Consider the following 20,555-nt stretch of genomic DNA (forward strand, 5'->3'; position numbering starts at 1 on the left):
AACCATGAGCGGAACTACCCTACCCACGACTTGGAGCTAGCAGCGGTAGTATTTGCCCTGAAGATTTGGAGACATTATCTTTATGGGGAGAAGTGTGAGATCTTCATTGACCACAAGAGTTTGAAGTACTTGTTCACCCAGAGGGAGTTGAACATGAGACAGCGCAAGTGGCTTGAGCTAGTGAATGATTATGACTGCACCATTAACTACCACCCTGGGAAGGCAAATGTGGTGGCTGATGCCTTAAGCAGGAAGTCGATTGGGAACTTTGCTAGTTTGATTACTCAGCAGCAGGACATCCTACGAGATCTGCAGAAGATGGACGCGCACATCATAGCTAAAGATGTGGGTGCTGGATTGCTGGCCTAGTTAACTGTGAGGCCGACTCTAGCGGAGAGGATTGTGACCCATTTCCGCTGTGCTGGAGTGTGAATATACTGTCCTATAAAGTATGGAAGACTTCTTTGATCGGTTTGGATAATGAATCACTTACCGATCAAATAAGACCTCCACTTTGTCACTATATGCAGAATTGTCAACATCTCTCTCTCATAAGTCGATAATTGCTGAGATTTTTGTGATAAAACCTTATTAAGAAAGGCTATGGGACATCCAATTTGCATTAGTACAGTTCCTATGCCAACTCCAGACGCATCACATTCCACAATGAACTTTTTGGTGAAGTCTGGTAGCGCTAAAACGGGCACCGTAGTCATTGCTGCTTTTAGTTTTTCAAAAGCTGTAGTGGCTTCATCCGCCCATTTGAAAGAGTTCTTCAACAAAGAAGTGAGAGGAGCAGTGATCAATATAATAAAAATAAATAAATATGTGAGTGAACCCATTCACCTGAGTCTAGGCAAGACAACCGAAATCTCAAATCTCTAGCTCACGTCCTAAAAATCACCACCCTTAATAATAAATAATAATAAAATTTTTAATTTGAATAATATCAATATTTATAAAATTTAAAAAAAAACTAAAAAAACTGAAATGGGTTAAATTACCCATTGGATTGGGCTGGGCTACTTCTAGCCCAGCCCAATCCAAAAGAAAAGACTAATTGGGCTTGGCCAAGGCCCAGTCGAGAAAATGGATTGGGCTATGGGTTAGCCCGCAGCCCATCCAATTTAAATTGGTTCGGGTCGGGTCATTGGATCCGAAATCCAAACCTGAACCCGAACCCAAATTCAAAGAAAAAGGGGTTGGCTCGGGTTAAACCTGAGCCCAACCAACCCATTCTTCTTCCTTCTCGCATCCGACGCGAGGAATGGAGGAATCGAGGGAGAGAGAGTGGCTGCCAACGACTCTGTCGGCGATGGTTCACAACCGGCTCTCTCTCTCTCTCTCTCTACTTGTTCTCCTCACGAGGTGGAGGAGAACTCACCATCGACGACCGACTCTAAAGCCGACGACAACTAGAGCCATGAGGGATCTTCTAGAAGGCAACCATGCCGCAAGGCCAACGGCTTAGAGCTCTTGAGCATGAGCAACAGCAGCCCAAAGCCGCCGGCTGGCGAGAGTTGCCGGCGAAGTCGAAATCACCCTAATTAGGTATTTCTAATTTACTTTATTAAATTAAAATTAAACTTGAGGGGTGGGAGAGGGCTTACCAAGGAGTTGATGGTGGTCTCCGTTGGCTCCGGCGACGCTCCGACAGGCCGATTCCACGGCATGACTGCGATGGTGAGAAAAAAAAAACGAAGGAGGAGGGGGAGGGGGCTGAGGGGATTAAGGGGAAAGAGAGAATTAGGGTTTTTATTTATAGGGCAAAGATCCAAATCTGAAACAGATTTGGATTCGGCCGATCTGTTGCGCCTCGTCGCCTGCCGGAGAGGGAGAAGGGAGGGGCTGCACGTGAAGAGCACGTGCACCCTCCTCTCTCAACCCCTAATTATATATTTTTTTCCCTAGTTCTTACAACTATTCCCAACAAAAAGAAATTTTGTCCTCAAAATTAAAATTAGCGTAATGAACGAATACAGCAATTTCTTATATATGATCTCCAAGATAGAGCCAAATCCAAGTCATATTCGTACTCACGAAAATCCAATAACTTGCAAACTTCACATGTGCGTTCGAACGCGGCCCGAGTGCGTTCGAACGGCCTAACTTAATCTCAGGTGCGTTCGAACGGGCCCAAGTGCGTTCGAACGCGACAGCTTGAATTCTTCAGGTTGCGTTCGAACACGTTTGTGAACGCTGCTCTCGGTCTGTGTGAACGCAGTACCCGCGTTCGAACGCGTTTGTGAACGCGGCTATCTGTCTGTGTGAACGCAGTGCCCGCGTTCGAACGCGCTTGTGAACGCGACTCTCTGTCTGTGTGAACGCAGTGCCCGCGTTCGAACGCGTTTGTGAACGCGGCTCTCTGTCTGTGTGAACGCAGTGCCCGTGTTCGAACGCGTTTGTGAACGCGGTGAGAACGCGAGGCTTTTCTCCAATGATCTTGCAATTCTTCACACCAGAGATATTCTAGACTTGTGTAAAGCTCAAATACATGAAAGAATACACTTAGAATATTTTGTACAAAATTGCCAATAAATAAAAAACCTAACAATCTCCCCCTTTGGCAATTTGTGACAAAACACTTAGGTTACAAGATATTACAATGACTTCAAACTGAGCAATCAACAAGTCTAGAATATTTTGCACATCAATCCCTGCAAGGAAACATATACCAATCCAAGATCAAGTGAAAATAACTTGAAATAAAAAAATCAAAACACAAGTTATCACAAGAGCAAAAATTTAAACAGACAAAGATTAAACACACGTTATCACAATTACTTCAAGTTAAGTTAAGTTTCAAATGCCAAGTTCAACCATCAAGTAAACTCCACTAAACTCCCCCTATGCCCATACTCCCCCTACACACCTAGACACTCTCCCCCTTTTTGGCACAAATGCCAAAGACTAGGAACTCGGAGGAAACTGACGATGAAGAATCGTCAACACGGAATCAAGTACAGTGCCCTGACGGACTTGCTCAGTACGTAGATCATTCACCGCGGAATAGAGATCCTGCACTTGAGTACTAAGTTGATCGAACCGGTCCGAGTACTGTGGTAACTCCCCCTCAGTGGGAGATGAGTCATCGGCAGAGCTATCATCAGAACTGTCGAGATGCGATGACCGACCAGCGGCGGAAGAGGACGGTTTGAGAGGAGACGTCTGGTCGTGAGCTTGACTCTGCTTCAGAGTAATCTGATCCAATGGTTTCTGCGAAGTAAGAGAAGGTTCCGAAGCATCTACTCGCACCCCACTCTGAGTGCACAAAGTGGTAAGAAAAATGCCAAACGGTAATCCCTCACGAGGTGCTTCTTTCTGTGCAGCTGAGAGAATGGAATCATAGATCACGGCAGCTAAGTCAATAGAGACTCCCGATAACATGGCATGAAGAAGGAACGCACGATCCAAACTAATGCTGGAATGGCGAGTCTTGGGGGTGACATTGTACAGACAAAAGAGGTGAAGCATGCGAGCCACAGATGTCAGCCTTGCATGCGGCATCATGTTACCTTTCCAACGTTCCCCTTTGATCAGGACTGTACCGGCATAGTCATTTATATCAGGGAGTGGAGCAGACGTCGGATACTGAAACTCACCATCAGGCAAACTCAGTTCAGCACGAATAATATCGGAATCCAGGTATATAGATACACCACGAACAGTAGAACGTATACAGTGAACAGAAATCGTGGCATTACTAAAGAATTCTCGAACAACTTCCACATAAGCAGTCCCGCTCATCCGACACACTGATAACCATCCACGTTCAGTAAAGATCTGTTCAATCCCCAACTCAGAAAAATCAGATATAACTACGGGTCTTTCACAGATAACAGGACGGGTGCCAAAATTATGCTTGTAACGACCCTCAGCCGTTGATGAAGCAAACTTGAGAGCCGAGGATGGCGAGGAAGGCGGCCTTGGTTTCTTGGTCACCGTCGTTTTCTTAGGCATTCTTGAAAAGAAAACACGTTTCAATATTCAATACATCTCCGAAAGCAACCAAAAAAAAAAGCAAGAAATCTAAAGAAAAATGGGAAAAACCATGAAGCCCCAAAAGGAAAAACATCTTGCACTTGAAAAATGCTAAGATATCACGTTCAATCTCACAAGAATCATCAAGAGTTGAACATTAACGTGATCAAAAGTTGAGAACGCACAAATCACTCAAAATCAAACAAGTTTATTGAAAAAGAATAATGGATGATCATACCTTGCAAATGTGGGGAGAAACTCAAAATTTTGGTTGAAAGACACTAGATCCGGAGGAGATCGACCCCCAAAAAGGATTTGAAGTGAAAAATTCGATGAAAAACACCAAGATCTTGAAGATTTGAGAAGGCGAAAATGAAGGGTTTTTAGGGTTTGGAGAATGGAAGATGAAACCCTTGGGTTCGGACGCAATATTTAAAGAACCCACGCGTGCGTTCGAACGCACCAGTCCGCGCGTTCGAACGCGCCGCGTTCGAACTCAACAATCCTCGTTCGAACGCCCTTTTTTTTTTAAACTAAAAACAAGGTAAAAATATTTTTGGAGATGCACTTCTAGAATTCCAAAATATAATCAAGACATAGAATATGACAATCAAATGAAATAAGTCATACAAGATCAATCAAATCATCAAAAGCATATTATAATCAATTCGAATGCATTACTCAAAATTACATTAATCTTGATTGATCATAACGATATACATATGCAAGATGAGCATAGATAACATGAACCAATCTTCTTAAACAGACTTTACTATATAAACAATGATGCAACACAGTAGTCAAACCGACTTAGTATAGAAAGTTTGCACTTTTCGACTTATTCTCCATAATACAGCAGGAATTTTTCCTGTAATTTTTTATTGAACAATATATGTGCAATGATGGCTTTCACACATGAGTAGGTAGCCCTTTTCTTGTAGTACAAATCAAATGATGTGCAAGAAGAAATTCACATATATCATTTTTTTTTTAAAATTTGCAAATAATGTACGGAGTCAAACTGGACTCGAAACAAGACGGCTTTCACACTAACTCATTGTAGCCCTTTTCATTGATCTTTTATAAAAATATATTTGATAACTAAGCATGAGGTCAAACTGTGCAAATCAAAGTTAATAGAGAGCTATTTAAAAAAAATATTCATGATATCATGCTCACTCAAGAATACACATACGTTATGAGGCATTAAAAATTTATTATTATAGAAGTCGAGGGAGTGACAAATTCAAAATTGAAACAATATACTACAAGATGACAAAATTGACTATAATAACTCATAATCAAGAGAAAAATCATATTTTTATGTCAAGAGGATATTATTGAATCTAGGAGTGCATCAATTTTTTTGTTTTTATTTTTTTTTATTTTTATTATTTATAACAAAAACTCTCGATAAATCTGAAACTAAAACCAAAGAAAATTTCAGAGTAAATGAAAACCAAAAAAAAAAATGAAACAAAAGAAACTCGCAAACTAAAAAGAACACACATCCCAATAAAATCAGTCCAAAGCACAAATCCCTAAAGAAGTACGAAGATACTCAAATCTCTGTAAATCCAAAGGTTTTGTAAACAAGTCACCCAACTGTTTCTCCGTCTCAACATGTTCTAGTGCTATTGTTTTGTCTTCAACTAACTCGCGTATAAAATGATGTCGGATATCAATATGTTTTGTACGTGAGTGTTGAACAGGATTTTTCGATATATTAATAGCACTCATGTTGTCACAATAAAGCACCATAGTATCTTGTTCAATGCCATAATCCTTGACCATCTGTTTCATCCATAGTAACTGAGAACAACAACTTCCTGCTGCAATATACTCGGCCTCTACAGTAGATAAAGATATCGAGTTTTGTTTCTTACTGTGCCAAGCAACCAGATTGTTTCCAATATAAAAGCATCCACCTGAAGTACTTTTTCTATCATCACATGAACCTGCCCAGTCAGAATCCGTGTATGCCGATATGATAGCACCCGAGTCATAAGTAAACCAGATACCTAAATCAACTGTGCCACTGACATATTTTATGATACGTTTCACAGCAAACAAATGTGACTCCTTGGGTTCAGACTGAAACCTAGCACACACACCGACACTAAATGCAATGTCAGGTCTACTAGCCGTTAAGTACAAAAGGCTACCGATCATGCTCCTATACACTGTCTGATCAACACTTTTTCCTAACATGTCCTTACCTAGTTTGGTAGTTGTACTCATAGGAGTTCTAGCATGTTTTGTATTTTCTAAACCAAATTTAGTCACAAGATCCTTAGCATACTTGGTTTGAGCGATAAAAATCCCTCTCTCCAATTGAGTAATTTGAAGCCCTTAACATAAAGAACATTTTCGAGACGAGGAATCCCTAGAGTATTTACCTTTCCTTTACCTATTACCTTTGATGAATTACTATCTCCGAATGTCACAACTCCCCTTTCATGTTTTTCAAGATTAGAAAATAACGACTTGTCACCCGACATATGTCTTGACCCATATGGTTTTTGTTTTCATCCCATAAATGAAAGCAGTTCTAGGTTTTTGCAAAAATTTACAATGAGGTCGAATATGCCCTAGAATGCCGCAATGATAGCATGTCGGAACAAACCCTTTTCTACTCACCTTTTGTCGAGGAGTGTGACTAAAGTTTACCTTTGGTGCCGTCAAAGATTCACCAGTTTGTATATTCAACTTCAATTTTGAAAGATTCATCCAGGATTGCTTTGAACATACGATTGATGGCTTCAGGTATTCTTCCTTTTGTTTACCTGCAGAAACAAAAACAGTTTTATTATTATTTGAATTACCAGTATATCCAACACCATACCTGTCTTTTCCAGATATCTGAGCTTTTAGAATCTCGTCCAGTTTGTTCTTCCCTTTTAGAAAAGTAACTTCCTTATGCAATCGCTCTAGTTCAATTTCATCAACTTTCATTTTATTTTTCGCATTGTCAAGTTGTTTAGAAAGGTCTTTGACACGTTCAAGCTCCAATTTGTACTTCTCCTCAAATTGAATTTTTTCTGGTTCAATTTCCTTGAGTCGTTGAAGTAGTCTAAGATTGCTTTTCTTGAGTTTAAACGACTCCAGGTACAAGTCATTATATGCCTTTTGAATTTCAGATTCATCTTCCTCAGCCGGTAGCATATCAAGATCATCTGTACTATCAGTATCATCAACAGAGTCAGTATTAAGCAGAGAAGAGGCAAAGGCTACAAAGTTTTCTTCGTCTTTATCAGAATCATCATTAGATTCATCTGAATCATCCCAAGTAACTTTCATAGCTTTGCCCTTTCTCTTAAGACGATTAGGGCATTCTTGTGCGATGTGTCCAAAACCAGAACATTCAAAACATTGAACTTTATTTTCAGAATTCTTATTTTTCTGTTTGATATTATTGTTGCTACCACCTATATTCGAAGTCACAGTATTCTTCTTTTTCACAAAAGTTTTGTTTTTTTCAAACTTTTCAGTATTAAACTTGTTTGGCTTCCGAAAGAATTTATTGAACTTTTTGACAAACATAGCCAACATCTCAACATCTAAATCACCTTCATCTTCAGACTCCTCTAAATTTTGTTCAACAGTGGATAGAGCTATCCCTTTGGACTTCCTCGGTTTTGAAAGAGTGGACTCAAATGTTTGTAGATTTCCTACCAATTGTTCAACTTTCATAGAGTCAATGTCCTTACTTTCCTCAATAGCTGTAACTTTCGCCTGAAACCTTTCTGGAAGAGACCTAAGGATCTTACGGACAATTCTATTTTCAGGAATTTTCTCTCCTAGGTTGAAACTGGAGTTGACTATATCACTTAACTTTGCATAGAACTCATCAAATGTTTCATTCTCCTCCATACGTAGGGTTTCAAAATTAGTAGTCAACCTCTGAAGTTTCGAAAGTTTTACAGCCATAGTACCTTCATGAGTTGTTTCTATGATCATCCAGGCTTGTTTTGCTATTTCACAAGTAGATATTCTTCTAAATTCTTCCGAGGAAACACAACTAAAAATTGCATTTATTGCTTTGCTATTCCAGCCAACTTTTTCATAATCTGTTTTATCCCATGACTCAATCGGTTTCTCAACTAACTCATCATTCACCATGTACATTGTTGGACTCCAACCGTTCATAATGGCCATCCAAACTCTCTCATCTATAGACTTCAAATAAGCTCTCATCCTAGCTTTCCAATATCCATAATTTGATCCATCTAGAATAGAAGGTCTAATAGATGAGGGTCCATCTCTATGAAAATCCATGCCTATTTGATCTCTCTCAAAGAGTGAGAGAACCCGCTCTGATACCAATTGAAAAAATTAAATCCCTAGACACACGTATGTATCTAATCTCTAGACAATGATATTTCTCATTCGCTTAAGTAAAAGTCAGAAAAAATATTAAAAACGAAAGTAGAGATGAACGCCAAGATTTTAACGTGGAAAACCCAAACGGAAAAAAAAACCACGGATCCAAACTCGGATCAAAACCAATCACTATGACAGTAGCAGTTACAAGACTGACTCACAAAACAACCCGTCGATCCAAACGACTTTGTTCCTCTCAGTCTTGATTGCTAGAACCCACGATTCACTGCTTCTTGTGATTGAAGTCCAATCTCAGTAGCCCTCGAGATTGATCTTTCGTCTAGATCACCCTTAAGACGAAAGATTAAGATTTGTAGATGCGAAGGGCCTTGGTTTTTGAAGAACCGATGTAGCCTCCAAAAAGTCTCCTTGAATAATCTTCTTCAACCACCCTAGGTTAGGGCAACACTATCCTTATATATGATCTCCAAGATAGAGCCAAATCCAAGTCATATTCGTACTCACGAAAATCCAATAACTTGCAAACTTCACATGTGCGTTCGAACGCGGCCCGAGTGCGTTCGAACGGCCTAACTTAATCTCAGGTGCGTTCGAACGGCCTAACTTAATCTCAGGTGCGTTCGAACGGGCCCAAGTGCATTCGAACGCGATAGCTTGAATTCTTCAGGTTGCGTTCGAACGCGTTTGTGAACGCTGCTCTCGGTCTGTGTGAACGCAGTACCCGCGTTCGAACGCGTTTGTGAATGCGGCTCTCTGCCTGTGTGAACGTAGTGCCCACGTTCGAACGCGCTTGTGAACGCGGCTCTCTGTCTGTGTGAACGCAGTGCCCGCGTTCGAACGCGTTTGTGAACGCGGCTCTCTGTCTGTGTGAACGCAGTGCCCGTGTTCGAACGCGTTTGTGAACGCGGTGAGAACGCGAGGCTTTTCTCCAATGATCTTGCAATTCTTCACACCAGAGATATTCTAGACTTGTGTAAAGCTCAAATACATGAAAGAATACACTTAGAATATTTTGTACAAAATTGCCAATAAATAAAAAACCTAACACGATTTATACCGAGACTGTTTTCTAAGTCGTATCAATACTAATCTCGTTTTTCTTTTCACTAATTTTAATATTTACACAAAGTATAGTAATACACTAAGTATAATAATTAAATGCACACAGAAAATATAACAATTAAATTTTTTCACATAAGGATGAAATAAATAATTTGCACATAGAAAATTTACATGGTCTAACGAAGGTACAAAATATAATAAAAATAAATAAATATGTTAGTGAACCTACTCACCTTAATCTAAACAAGACAACCGAAATCTCAAATCTCTAGCTCACGTCCTAAAAATCACCATCTTTAATAATAAATAATAATAAAAATTTTAATTTGAATAATATCAATATTTCTAAAATTTAAAAAAAAACTAAAAGAACTAAAATGGGTTAAATTACCCATTGGATTGGGCTGGGCTACTTCTGGCCCGGCCCAATCCAAAAGAATAAACTAATCGGGCTGGGCTAAGGCCCAGCCGAGAAAATGGATTGGGCAGCGGGTTAGCTCGCAACCCATCTAATTTAAATTGGTTCGGGTCAGGTCTGTGGATTCAAAATTCAAACCCAAACCCAAACCCGAATTCAAAGAAAAAGGGGTTGGCTCAGGTTAAACATGAGCCCAACCAACCTATTCTTCTTCCTTCTCGCATTTGACGCGAGGAAGGGAGGAATCGGGGGAGAGAGAGTGGCCGCCGGCGACTCTGCCAGCGACGATTCACGACCGGCTCCCTCTCTCTCTCTCTCTCTACTTTGTCGTCCTCACGAAGTGGAGGAGAACCCACCACTGACGGTCGACTCCGAAGCGGACGACAACTAGAGCCACGAGGGCTCTTCTAGAAGGCAACCATGGTGCAAGGCCAACTGCTTGGAGCTCTTAAGCACGAGCAGTAGCAGCCCGAAGTCGTTGGCCGGCAAAGCCGAAATCGCCCAAATTAGGTATTTCTAATTTGCTTTATTAAATTGAAATTAAACTTGAGGGGTAGGAGAGGGTTTACCAAGGAGTCATGTGGTGGTCTCCATTGGCTCCAACGATGCTCTGGCAGGCCGATTCCATGACGTGACTCCGATAGTGAAGAAAAAATAAACGGAGGAGGAGGGGAAGAAAATAGGAGGGGGAAGGGGCTGAGGGGATTAAGGGGAGAGAGAGAATTAGGGTTTTTATTTATAGGGCAAAGATCCAAATTTGAAACAGATTTGGATTCGGTCGATCTGTTGCACCTCGTCGCGTGCTAGAGAGGGAGAGGGGAGGGGCTGCATGTGTAGAGCACGTGCACCCTCCTCTCTCAACCTCTAATTATATTTTTTTCTTTTCCCTAGTTCTTATAGTTTAAGGGATAAAGACGAAGGGGGAGAAGTGGTCGAGATCCCAAGGATGAGGGAGGACTCGATAGACGTGGGTGATTAGAAAATAGATGAGACTTTACTAATGGTAGAGGTGGTTGGTTGGTGAAGAGAGAGAAGAGAGATTAGGGTATAGAGACTAGAGAGAGGATAGAGGAGGGTAGAAATCAATATTCATTCATTATAATGATTTTAGTTGTCATCCACACATTTATAGAGGCTAGCCAATAAGTCAAAATAATAATTATTGACCCTAATTTTAGTGGCCTCGCCGATTGCGTTCAAACGGGGTCGACCGCGTTCGAGCACACAAAAGACGTTCTCTGTGGATGCAAACTGATGTAGGCGTTCGCACGCGGGCGTTCGAACGCGCCCGACCGCATTCTAATGCACATTTTGTGTTCTCTATTTTTGCGAACTGATGCAGGTATTCACAAAGGCATTCGAACGCGCCCCCTTTCGTGTTCGAACACAACCCATAGAAAGTTTATTTTTTCTGAAATTAAATAACTAATGCAATAAGAAAAGACTCTAATAAGGTGTATCAATATCTCCTCAGAATATCTTAGGTCGCTATCATGTAACATACACCTGGGGTGTTAGAAAAAAAAAATAAAGAGAGTCATGAGCAAAAGGCTCAGTGAATAGACATTACTACGAATCAGTGATGCCAAATAGAGAGTAAATCATGTACTGGATAATATAAATCAGAAAGAGCATCATGTCATGAATATGTATATGAATGTGTCCTTAATAATAATATATAAATAAAAGGTAGATAACATGTCATAACTAATAAAGATATATAATCCTCGATAATGAATAAGCAAATTACCATGTCATACTATCATCATAATTCTCTCTCAAATATGACACATGATGCATGCCGATCATAACCATGCTATTGTATCAAATGCAACCGTATATAATGTTTATTGTCCACTCAATAATCAAGTAATCAGATGATAATGAAATTATATGTATTTCTCAACATCTCAGTCATCAATATCATCTCTATATATCATCATACTAGACCACTGTGCATAGTCAACACATGGTACTCGGTTTCAATATCATACTCGAAGGCTTAGAATATACTCTGCCACCCATAAGGAGTATCTCAAATATAATCATACCATGCCATCTACTAAAGGTATCAACATCCATCCAGACCGAGCACCTTTCTAGCTAATAGAAATCTCTTGAGAATAACTCGTCAAATATACCCTGGCGAACGACATGTGTCCGAATATCTGCTGTGCACACAGAGTAACAACCTCGGATGTAAGGCCAACAGGATCACGGCTATGTCGAGCGATCAATCATCTTCAAGCATGCCCTAACCATCGCGCCCACTTAGGTATCCTTACGCTTTCTATCAACTATCATATCAATCACATTTCATACTTTCTTTCTAAATGATAGATCATATGCATATATCCAGTACGATAACAAGTCAATACATAATAGAAATTTAGGTGGAATAAGAATCAAGAGAAAAGTGATGCAATGTAGTCTCCAACCATATAGTTAACACATACATACCCATGCTAATCTATCACATGCTACAGATCAACTAGACATAAAACCATAATAATATTGTCATCTCCAAATTATCTCTATATATCACTAATGTACTCATATCCCAAATTAGCCTAATCAAATGCACGATAAAATATGTTTGACTGAAATTATCTCTAGATAAAGTCATATAATTATGCTGGAGACCAAAACATGCATATACATAATTATATAATATATCCTAATATGAAAAAGGCGTCTAGGGAATAATACTACTCACCGTTTGATTAGAAAATACAAAACACATATCCCTTATATCCACCAACCGAGGGTCAACTCATTGCTAACAAGGTCCACAGGGTCTCACATAAGGGGGTTGGGATCTGAAAATGTTTAAGTAATATAAAGTTAGTTTTTTATCCATTTAGGATCCGTTTGTGTAAGATATGATGATTTATTAAGTTTAAAATTTCTTCTTTGATTGATTTGATTTATATCATATATTTAATTATAATAATATTAATATGTTATTATTCTAATTGTACATTTATTTATAACCATAGTTTGCTAATTATATATTAAGTATATAATAGTCAATCTCTTTTGATAAAAAAATGTAAAAGAGCCACATATACAATAATATAATTTAAAATACAACCACATATATTATATAATATTATATAATTATACTTTAATTATTTTGTGACTACTACTCTTACTAACCTATTAAGAGTTGCATATAAAATAATCTTTACTTAATCATGTAATATAAATATTAAGTAAGCCTACTATTTATTACATGCATAATAATGTATAATAAGTTGTATATATATATATATATACACACCTAATTATAAAGACATGTATTAATCTAATAAAAGTATATGAAGTTATATGTATATTTATGTACAGATATCTATAATTATAATTAACTAAAAATATACTAACTACACTTATCTAATAACCATGTTACTAAATATATTCATATTCTTGAAAAATTAAATATCTAAAAAGCTAATTTAGATTAACTAAATAAAATAAATGATTTAGATAGGTGTCTTATTGTCAGAGAAGGAGTTAGAAGAAGAAGAAGAAGAAGAAGTAGAGAAGGGAAGGGAGGGAGGCTCACCTCGGCAGCGGTGGTAGTGGCGACAGAGGCGGCAGGTCGGTGTCAGTAAGACAAGGGAGAAAGAGAGCTCGAGAGAGAGAGAGAGGTGATTGAGAAAGAGGAGGGTAAGAGAGAGAGTGAGAGAGTTAGAGTGAGAGAGTTAGAGTGAGAGAGTTAGAGAGAGAGAACGAGAAAGTTAGAGAAAGAGGCAGTGAGGGGGGTGCGGCGACGGTGACGGCGGCGACAGTGACAACGAGAAGGAGCGAGGTGATTGAGAGAAAGAGGGGGTAAGAGAGAGAAAATTAGAGAGAGAGAGAGCTATAAAAAGAGAGAGAAAGAGAGGCGGTGAGGGAGGGAAGGCAGCGACTATGGCGGGCCTGGCCTGGTTGGCCAAGCCGGCGATTGTGGGCACACATGGTGCCCTCAACGTGCGCCCACAACCTGCATGGCACAAGCTCGTGCCATGCAACACTAAATTTAATTTCTTTGTTTCTTTCTTTTTGTCTCTTTTTTAACTTAATTTATACATTATTATTATTATTATTACTAGTATTAGTATTTTATTTTATTTTTTAGATCCGGGTTATTATAGTGGTGGGGTCAGTGATTCCAGCAGTGGACTTGTGTTCTTGAGTAATCAGGTAGTTGACGCTGGCGGTGGATCCTTGACCATAGAAGTCTCCTCGATTACTCTTGCTGCCATACCTCATGTGGTTGTTATCTAGTCCGAGGATAATGATGGCTTTGATACCAAATTATTACGAATCGAATAGAGTCGATCCACAACAAGAGGATCTAGGCTTTAGTTAGGCTAAATAACGATTAATGGAGTTGATGGAAGGTGGTGGATCTCAGTTGTAGGAGGGATGGTGGCAATGGTGGTAGTGGATGAAGATGGAGTATTATGGAGAGGCAATGAGTGGTTGTGGTGGAAAAGAGATAATTATTGTATTTCTACTCTTAGATTATCTTACTCTTACTATTAAGATAATCTTAAAGCTAAACTAATTTTTTAATGCTTAAATACTTAACAAAGGAGCCCAAACCCTTTATATATAAAAGTCAAGTACAATGAGTCTTAGCAGGATTAGCCTTAAAAGTTGATATAACTTAAATTAGAATTTGCCTTAAATACTTATATGACTTAATTGGACTTTCCTTAAAGGCTTACTTGACTTAACTAGACTTGTCTTAAGGGTTTTCATGACTTATTTAGACTTGTCTTAATGGCTCACATAACTAAACTAGACTTGTTTTAAAGACTTATATTATAAAATAATTAAATGATAAATAGACTCGATCAATCGAGCCCAATGTCCTTGTGAATTGATCGGATCAAACTTGGATCACATCACCTCACTTGCCTGATACTCCTCCATCCATGGACATTCCTTTACTATCAATTTCCTTTGCCCCTCCTAACTACTCTCTCACTAAGTTTCTAGCTTTTTTAAAGCAATACCCCACTCTCATGATGACCTTGTCATACTTCTACACTAATAGGTTGTGTCCGCCTCCAACAGCTGGGCCTTCTTCTACCAGTAGTATTCCTCCAATCGTCTCATCATCTACTATGACCGCTTCTGCACCTACTCGTCATTATCTAGAGCATGAACGTCACCCTCCTGACTAGTATTGTTTTATTATGTTATATGCTATATTCGCCCCAGTTTCACACCTTCCTTATAGCCGTTCACTCCACCCCTCATCCCAAGTCATATTGTGAGGGCGTTCAGGTTCTAAAGTGTTAGTGGGCTATGGCAGATGAGCTTTAGGCCCTTGAATAAATGCATACTTAGGATGTTGTCCTTCGCCCACCCGACGTCATGCCTATCAATTGCAAATGGAAGGTCAAGTATCGACCTGATGGATCCATTACTAGATACATAGCTCATCTAGTTGCTTGAGATTTTACTCAGGAATATGGGATAGGTACGAGGAGACCTTTGCTCCTATTGCTCAAATGACCTCCATCTGTATTATTCTTGCTGTTGCTTCTAGTCACTAGTGGCCTCTTCATTAGATAGATGTGAAGAATGTGTTTCTTCATGGTCTTCTTGATGAGGAGGTGTACATGGATCCTTCACCCGATTTCTTTCTTCCCTCAAGTCACATTTGTTGACTGCAATGATCTATTTATGGGCTCAAGAAGGCTCCTCATGCCTAGTTTGATCGATGTCATAATGTTCTCACAACCTACGAATTTAAAAAGTGTCCCTCTGATCCATCTTTGCTTCTACGATCTTCTGCTCAAGGTCGGGTCCTCTTTCTTCTATATGTTGATGATATAATTATTACTAAAGATGACTCATTAATTCGAGATCTGCTCCCTTCAGCAATATCTTCAGAGTCAGTTTGACATGAAGGACCTCGGTCCTCTTCAGTATTTTCTAAGTATTAAAATTGCTTAGTTATCCTTCAGCAATATCTTTAGAGTCAGTTTGTCATGAAGGACCTTGGTCCTCTTCAGTATTTTCTGGGTATTAAAGTTGTTCAATCATCCCGTGGTCTTTTTGTTGTCCCAACAGAAGTATATTACATATATTTTCAGTCATGCTACTATTATTAAAACTTGTCACGCTGCTACCCTAGTTGAATTTTATGTGAAGCTTCAGCCTGATGATGATCAGTCTTTTCTAGATCCGACTAGATATCATTAACTGGTTAGGGCACTTGTCAACCTGACCATTACCCGGCTTGATATCTTTCATGCAGTTGGTCTTGTCACTCAATTCATGCAGGCTCCTCAAATTACCCATTATGCTGCTCTTATGCATACTCTTTGATATCTTTGTGACACCATCACCTGCTCTCTCTTCATGCCATCGATTCTCATCTTAGTTTTGTAGGCTTATTCTGATGTGAACTATGCTAGTGATAAGTCTGATCAAAAGTATACTATTGGCTTTTGCATTTTTTTTGGGAGACTCCATGATTTTCTAGCGTAGCAAGAAGTAGAATATAGTGTCTCTCTTCAGTACAGAATCAAAGTATCGTGCTTTGCGTGTAGTGATTAAGGAGATTGTTTGGCTCCATTGCCTCTTTAGTGATCTGGGTGTTCCTTTGCCCCTCCAACTCCTCTTCATATCGATAATGATAGTGTTAAAAAGTTAATCAAGAATCTTGTTTTTCATGAGAGGACGAAGCACATTGAGGTTGATATGCATTACACTTAACAAGAGTACCGAGCTGGCATCATTTCTCTCCACGGCTTCAGCATTTAGGAGCAAATTGTTGACTTCTTCATGAAGTCGCTTTCTCTTTCGTGTTTTGAGAATCTAGTTAACAAATTCTTGCTTGAGTTTGAGAGGGGGGAGAATATTGGACTTATTATGTTATATTCCATTTATTTATTTACATATATGATGACTTGTATAAAAAGGGCCAAAGGTTCCCTATCATTTTCAAGGAAAATATTTTTCATAAGAATCCTTTCTTCTCTTTTCTCGTTTCAAGCCAAAACATTTTTGGGAGGCTAGTTTGGTCAAAAGCTCCTCTATTATCATCTTACTTGCTGTTTTGGAGAAGGGATTAATGCACACCGCCAAGTTTTCTATTTTCGCGCTGCGGATAAAAAGTGAAAGGAAAAAGAAAGAGAGGAAAAAAATAAAGAAGAAAAGCTACGCGACTATGAGATCCTCGCTTCGCCACTGGCGGAAAGATTGACAAATAGTTATATTACCTTTGTTTTGTCGCTCTCTCCGCCACCCTAACGTGGAAGCATGCCAGAAAGGTCGCAATCCTAAGTCGTTCTCATACGATCTCTCGCCTTGGTTTACCTCAGCATCACGTCCTCATATGTCAGATGTTCTCGAGGACCTCAACAATACACGCAGCTCGTTCGAGTTTTTCTTTTTCTTTTCTTTCTCGTGGTCAGGAATTCGAATTCGAGCATTTTTTCAAACATGACTCCTCGCCTCCCCCTCCCCCTCCCCCCCCCTGGTACTGAAATTGTGAAATTGTAATTAAATGTCTCCGCCTTTTCAAGCTCCCGTTTACTCCTTTCAACGAATCCGGTCCCTTTTGCCGCCACCTCAACCTTTACACGTGTCTTTCCTGCCCGTCGGAAGCTACGCCTTCTTTCTTGCCCACTGGCGATTCCCTCCCTCGCTCCTCCTCCAGAATATGTTCCAATTCGTCCACCGTCTTATTATCATTCTTGGTAATTAGACGTGCGAACCGGAAGGGAGAGATGAGCCCTTCTTTAGCAATGGGAAGAGGGAGGGGGAGGAGGATGGAGTCCAACGCCATCGTTGAGAAAGATGGGAAGGAAGCCGAGGAGAGTGCAGTGGAAGAGTTCCGGAAGGCCCTGATCGCGAGAGATCTGCTGCCGCCTCGCCACGATGATTATTACGCCATGAGGAGGTGAGATTTTTTATTCATAAATTCCTTAGTTTCGTAGGTTTTAATTCAACATAAATGGTTGTTAATTTGTTATTCTCAAGATTATTGATGTGGGGGTATTCCAATATCGGTTATTCTTTTGATGTGCTATGAGATTGGTATGTTCATCATTGACATGAAAGTGTAATGAATTTTCTGCTTCAAATCTAGTGATTTATGTGGTTTCGGTGGAAATGTGATGTTAGTGATAGTTATTTCTGATAGAGTGAATGCGAAGATTGGGAAAAGGGGCTTTGGCAATGGTAGAGTACCTATATTAATGCCTTGAATTACAAGTGCCCATTTAGATGACATCTTAGGATGCATATTCTAGAAGAATGGGAACAAAGAAAACATAAAATTTATGATAGATGTTATTAAGAAAACATACAATTTATGATAAATGTTATTATGGCAGGTTTTTTGCTCTTTGGGGAAGTAATGACTTACTTTCAGGCTTTCACTGATCAAGATGATTGAGAAATGAATTAGTGATCTTTTAAGCTGAGTTTTATATTATTAACTATTAAGAGTGTAAGATTAGAAAATTTCTCAAACTGTCCTTTAACTTTAGTCTTCCTTTATTTATGCCAATTCTGCCATGCTTATCTTGTAAAATATATCTTCAGGGAAATTTCTTTTCCGAATCACCTCTCAACTTTTAGCTTGCTATTTTTCTTGGAAACTTCTTATTTAATCTCTAGAGAATGCAAGATAAAATATCTACTTCCATGCTTAAGCAGTGTTGTGTCCTTGTTTATTTTTCAAGATTCCTGGTCCATCTCCTATCTCCTATATTTGTATACATGCTTTCTAGGTATACTGGAGTGATGGGATACCCTCATGGTGGATTAATGAGGCTATGTATAGGCATTGTATAGCTATTTCATGACTCACCCATAAAGATTTTCAGACTCTTACTACAATCTCTACTATGGTTTTGTATCACAAGCAACCTCCTAATTCCTAAATCATGGTTGGCTATACCAAAGGCATGTATCGTGCAGATAATCAGCAAGGGGCATGTTGGTTCGACACACTCGTGCATGCTAGTGACATGCCTCTAATATATCTTTTAGGGTTTTACTCTTTATACATATTTTTGGTTTGAATATATATATTAAAGCCCTAAATTAGAGTCTTTCATCCTTAGATAATGTTTTAATGGCTTAAGTTATTAAAGATATAGTAATAGTCAATCAGAAATATGATTCAACCAAGGTTCGGAAAATCGGCATCAAGATTAGCCTCCAAAAAAAAATTGATATGTATTAGTCGCTCGGACGGATCAGACTATTCTTTTATTATATAACATATCTCTAATTTTTTTCTTGAAAAAATGAGGTTACTAACATATGAAGCCTAAAAACTAAAAAGTATTAACTTGGTCAAAATAGCTCCAACGAAGAATGTGAGAGAGAGAGTGGAAGAAAAAAAGAAAAAAATTCTGCCATAGCGAAGGAGAGAAGAAAAAAAATTACAGTGAAGAAATAAGATAAGAGAGAGACATAAAAATAAATAAAATAAGAAAATCATATCACCGAGATCATCGGAGTTGGTTCTGTGTCGGTGGAGTTTGCCAGAGCTAGATTTCTGTGTTGGAGAAATAATAGCTACGGTAGGGAGAAAAGAGAGAGAGAGAAATAGTGAAAGAGAGAAAGAGAGGAAGAGTGAAAGAGATGAAGAGTGAAAGAGATGAGGAAAACCGGATCTAGATCAGTCGATCCCGATCCGGATTAGGATCAACTGATCCTCCGAACCGTGGATTCAACACATGATATAATCGAATATATTCATTAATTGATAATATTTTAATAATTAAAACTAAATCCTAGTTGGAAATAGTTAATCTGACATGTTCCTATTTAACATATGAATTTCTGATTTTTTGAAATTTGGGGAAAATTTGGGGGCAAATAAAATAAATTCAAAATCAAAATTATAAAATTTTGTTAAAATCATTTCATATGGAGTTAATTAATATATTCGTATACCAATTTTCTTGCAATTTGAATGAATTTGACATATTACTTTTGAAATTTGGGGAAAATTTTGGCAAAAATCAAAATTTCTCTTTGATTCCTATATTTTAAAGAGTGTTTTTTTTTTGTAGATCTAGCACTAAAATGTTAGATCTATGCAGAGAGATCCTTACAAATAATAGATCTAAAAAAATTAGGCTAGATTTATGATTTGTATTTCCTAAATTAATTTTTAAAATGCAAAAAAGAAAGAAAAGCTTTGTGTTGACCAGCATGCCAGCACAAGGCTGTGCATTGTACACCCAAATTAGCTTTTAAAGTTTAAGAAAAGAAAAACGAAAAATTCTTCAACAATAAGCATGGTCGACGCACCCGGCACGGGGTTAGGCCACTGCACAACCTATGCTAAGTGCTAATACTCTATTAGCATGGCCTTGTGCTGATCTGTGATGGCTGGTACAATCATCCTTTCCTTACATTATGCATATGATTATATGATAATCCTGGGATTCCTTATGATTCCCCTATTGATACTTGTTGTCTGATTTCCTTTGTAATTGAAGACCCATATAAGTTGGCACATGACTATGTGTAACATAAGCAAATAATCCTAGGAGTAAGATGGCATAGCATAGATTGCAAATTGTGTTACCATTTACATTTTGCGTTTCATCAATTGCTTGATAATATCTTTTGTTTCCCTAGAATTGAAACAACAAAATACTGCAAATTAGGTGAAAGAGTTTTTCTACTTGACCTATAGCCTTTCTATTCAAGCTAACTTTCAAACAATTTTTGTGGGACCTTTGGGGGTGGGAAAATGCAATACAAATGGGCATAT

The 20,555-nt window shown here is 38.7% G+C and overlaps 1 protein-coding gene across 1 annotated transcript in view; it reads left to right on the forward strand.

The window, feature by feature from the left end:
* Positions 1-17,160: 17,160 nt before the first annotated feature.
* Positions 17,161-20,555, forward strand: part of LOC140758537 (phosphatidylinositol/phosphatidylcholine transfer protein SFH9-like) — a 31,440-nt gene continuing 28,045 nt past the window's right edge. The window contains exon 1 of the mRNA XM_073094744.1: positions 17,161-17,714. Within this exon, the coding sequence (XP_072950845.1) occupies positions 17,542-17,714 (173 nt within the window). The 5' untranslated portion in view covers positions 17,161-17,541. The remainder of the gene's footprint in view (positions 17,715-20,555) is intronic.

The sequence above is a fragment of the Typha angustifolia genome, chromosome 3 (assembly GCF_048772165.1).
Source record: "Typha angustifolia cultivar Huaian chromosome 3, ASM4877216v1, whole genome shotgun sequence".
Taxonomy (NCBI): domain Eukaryota; kingdom Viridiplantae; phylum Streptophyta; class Magnoliopsida; order Poales; family Typhaceae; genus Typha; species Typha angustifolia.